This window comes from Myotis lucifugus, unplaced genomic scaffold (assembly GCF_000147115.1).
Source record: "Myotis lucifugus unplaced genomic scaffold, Myoluc2.0 scaffold_52, whole genome shotgun sequence".
NCBI classification, from domain to species: Eukaryota; Metazoa; Chordata; class Mammalia; order Chiroptera; family Vespertilionidae; genus Myotis; species Myotis lucifugus.
Genome location: NW_005871100.1, coordinates 3,015,075 through 3,017,897, shown reverse-complemented (window position 1 = coordinate 3,017,897; position 2,823 = coordinate 3,015,075). Strand labels below are relative to the sequence as shown.

The 2,823-nt window shown below is 50.9% G+C and overlaps 1 protein-coding gene across 2 annotated transcripts in view; it reads right to left on the bottom strand.

Moving 5' to 3' along the window:
• JAZF1 (JAZF zinc finger 1) overlaps nt 1–485 on the bottom strand; it is a 298,763-nt gene extending 298,278 nt beyond the window's left edge. For both annotated transcript variants that reach the window (XM_006088755.3, XM_023753833.1), the window contains exon 1: nt 269–485. In XM_006088755.3, the coding sequence (XP_006088817.1) occupies nt 269–383 (115 nt within the window). In that variant the 5' untranslated portion in view covers nt 384–485. The remainder of the gene's footprint in view (nt 1–268) is intronic.
• Nucleotides 486–2,823: the final 2,338 nt, after the last annotated feature.

Genomic DNA, 2,823 nt, shown 5'->3' with positions numbered 1-2,823 from the left:
CCGCAGCCGGCGCGACGCCCTCGGAATCCCCCAGCTTGCCTGCCCGCCCGCGGTTCCTCGGGGCGCCCTCCCCCGCCCCCACCCTGCTCCCCGCCCCCAGGCACCTCGCGCCTCCGTATCCCGCCACCCCCACGCCCCGGGCTCGCACGCACCCTCCCCGCCTGCCGCCGCCAGCCTCCCTCCTGGCCACCCCTGGCCATCCTGGGGTTCTCTCCTGGGCAGGAGTTTCCTGGCACCGGGCACCCCCGCCCACCCCCGGGCCATTTACCGATGTGGTTGTCCTCGATGTGCTCGATGAGGTCGGCCAGGGTGGGGAAGTGGAGTCCGCAGCTCCCGAAGCGGCAGGTATTGGAGAAGAAGGAGGCGGCGGCGATGCCTGTCATGGTGCTACATGGAGAGCCCCCCTGGTGTCGACTCTGCGAGCGCCGGACGGGCGGGCGGAGGGAGGGAGGGAGGGCGGCAGGGTGGGGTGAAGAGAGGAGGGGCTGGGAGAGGGGGAGAGAGGCGGGGTGAGGGGCGCGGAGAGGACGGGACGGAGGGAGAGGGGCGAAGCGATGGAAGGAGCGCGAGGAGAGACTGGGAGGCTGAGGGGAGGCGGTGGAGGCGGCGGCGGTGGCGGCAAGCGGGAAGCGCCGCCGGCGGGAAGCGGCGGGGAAGGGGGGGGAAGGCCACCGCCGCTGGGAGGAGGGATCAGGGAGCGCGGCAACAGCTGTGCGGCCCCAACCTCTGCTCCTGCACCAAGGCCTCACCTGGGAGCGCCTGCCATCAACTTTTATCTCACGGGCCTGCTCTTCGCAGTTGGTAATAGGTGCAATCTGTTTGGAGCCTCCTTGGTTATGTATACTGCATTCTTAGTATAGACTAGTACACATCTATTAATTACACATGCATCCAGCCATGAGGAGTTACCCAGGCCCCTCTCCAGGACATTTGCTTGCACTTGGCCACCTGTCTAGGTGTGACACTGACATTCACAGGGGACCCAGGAAAGGTAATTGTGTGCACCTTACTATCTAAACCTTCTTAAAAAAAAAAAAAGGCCCTATTCTCTGGAGGTTTGTACTAACTAATTGATTTTAATGAAGTTTCCCACTAGGCCAGAAGAAAATCTTAGCTTTATTTAAATTTCAAAGTAGAGTGCTTGATTACCAAGTGCATTTATTAGCCTGTGTTTTACATATGTACCACGTTTGTTATATACCCTGCTGCTTTTGGGAAAACAAAAACTGAAATGATTTTATTTCTTCCCAGATTACAAACCCCCCACTTCCCTAACTCGGATCTGGGAATTAACCCATCTGTCTCCCTGGGAGCAAACTGTCAGAGGAGAAATGACAGTGCATTGGTTAAGGCTAGAAGGTCAAGGGACATATTAATTCTTCATCTAAAAGAGAAGGGATTCCCCAATCAATCAAGGTGGCACCGTCCTGTAAGCATTTCAACCAGAATGTTGACCACTTAAGCACTGAAGTTGAATTTGATAGCTCCCCTGAAAACAAGCATTTTCCCAAGAATCAATTACCTCATTGTCCCCACCCCCACCTCAGTTACACTCATATTTTTGCCTGTTAAGTGTGTGTTCCTCTATAGCAGTGGTTCTCAACCTCCTCATGCCGCGACCCTTTAATACAGTTCCTCATGTTGTGGTGACCCCCAATTTCATTGTTACAAATTGAACATAAATAAAGCATAGTGATTAATCACAAAACAATATGTAATTATATATGTGTTTTCCAATGGTCTTAGGCGACTCCTGTGAAAGGGTCATTCGACCCCCAAAGGGGTCGCGACCCACAGGTTGAGAACCGCTGCTCTATAGCATTTTTCTAAGTGCCTAAGGAATATTACATGATGAAGAGCTTATGATCCAATAGTGCCTTTTTAAATTAATGCAGGTATATCAAAATTAGCATTTCTCCTTTGGACAAATTTCACTTACCCTCTTGGTGCAGATATTTAGAGAAATAGTATTCCCCTCTCCATAAACTATACTCATCTATAGTGTTATTTCCAATAATAGGATTGTTAAGGTGTTTCATTTGTGTGTTTAGAGTAAAAGCATAGCAAAGTTTTGCAGCTACAATACTTGGGCATGATGAATTCCCTCACCCATGGCATTTTCTCTTCTTGCTCCTTTCTTCTGTTTCCCAGCTCACAAGGTAACAAACTTATGCTGAGATGAGAGTTGGGTTGGGTGAGGCTAGGGCAGTTGTGTTGTTGAAGTTCAGTTTGGTGCCAAGAATGGTTTCCTGGGCCCACTTGGGGGTGGGGGCAGGGCCCCAGTGGGCCTGATAATCAGCCAAGGACCCGGTTGGCGGGAGACTGGAACTAGGGCCAAACAAGGATCTAAAGAGCAGGAGTTAGAATTCTAGATCTTGAATTAGAATTTTGGCAGCTGTGCAGTGCATTCAGTTGCCCAGGCTGGGAAGGCCTTCAGCTAAGAGCAGACAGAATATATGGCAGACACACACCAAACCAAAACAGGACAGGGAAAGAAAATGCAAAGGCTTTAGTCCAACAGGTGCCCGAACAGCTTCCCCCTAGAGATGTGTTAGGCACCCCCACCATGCATTCTCCAGAGCTCTGAAGAAGCAGCAGCTCTGTCCTCTGGAGGAAAAACTGTCAGTGGGGAATTAACTCCAGAGAAAGTGTGGAAAGGAACAGAGGTAGTTCACGAGAGAGAGCTCAGAGATGGAAAGTGCCAGAAATGTGTAGGTGAAAGATGAACGAAGTAAGGAGACTGGGTTTCCACTAATTGCTATCAGTTTCAGTATTCCTAAAATAAAACCTTGATCGGTCAAATTTAATAAATAGATTTTGATA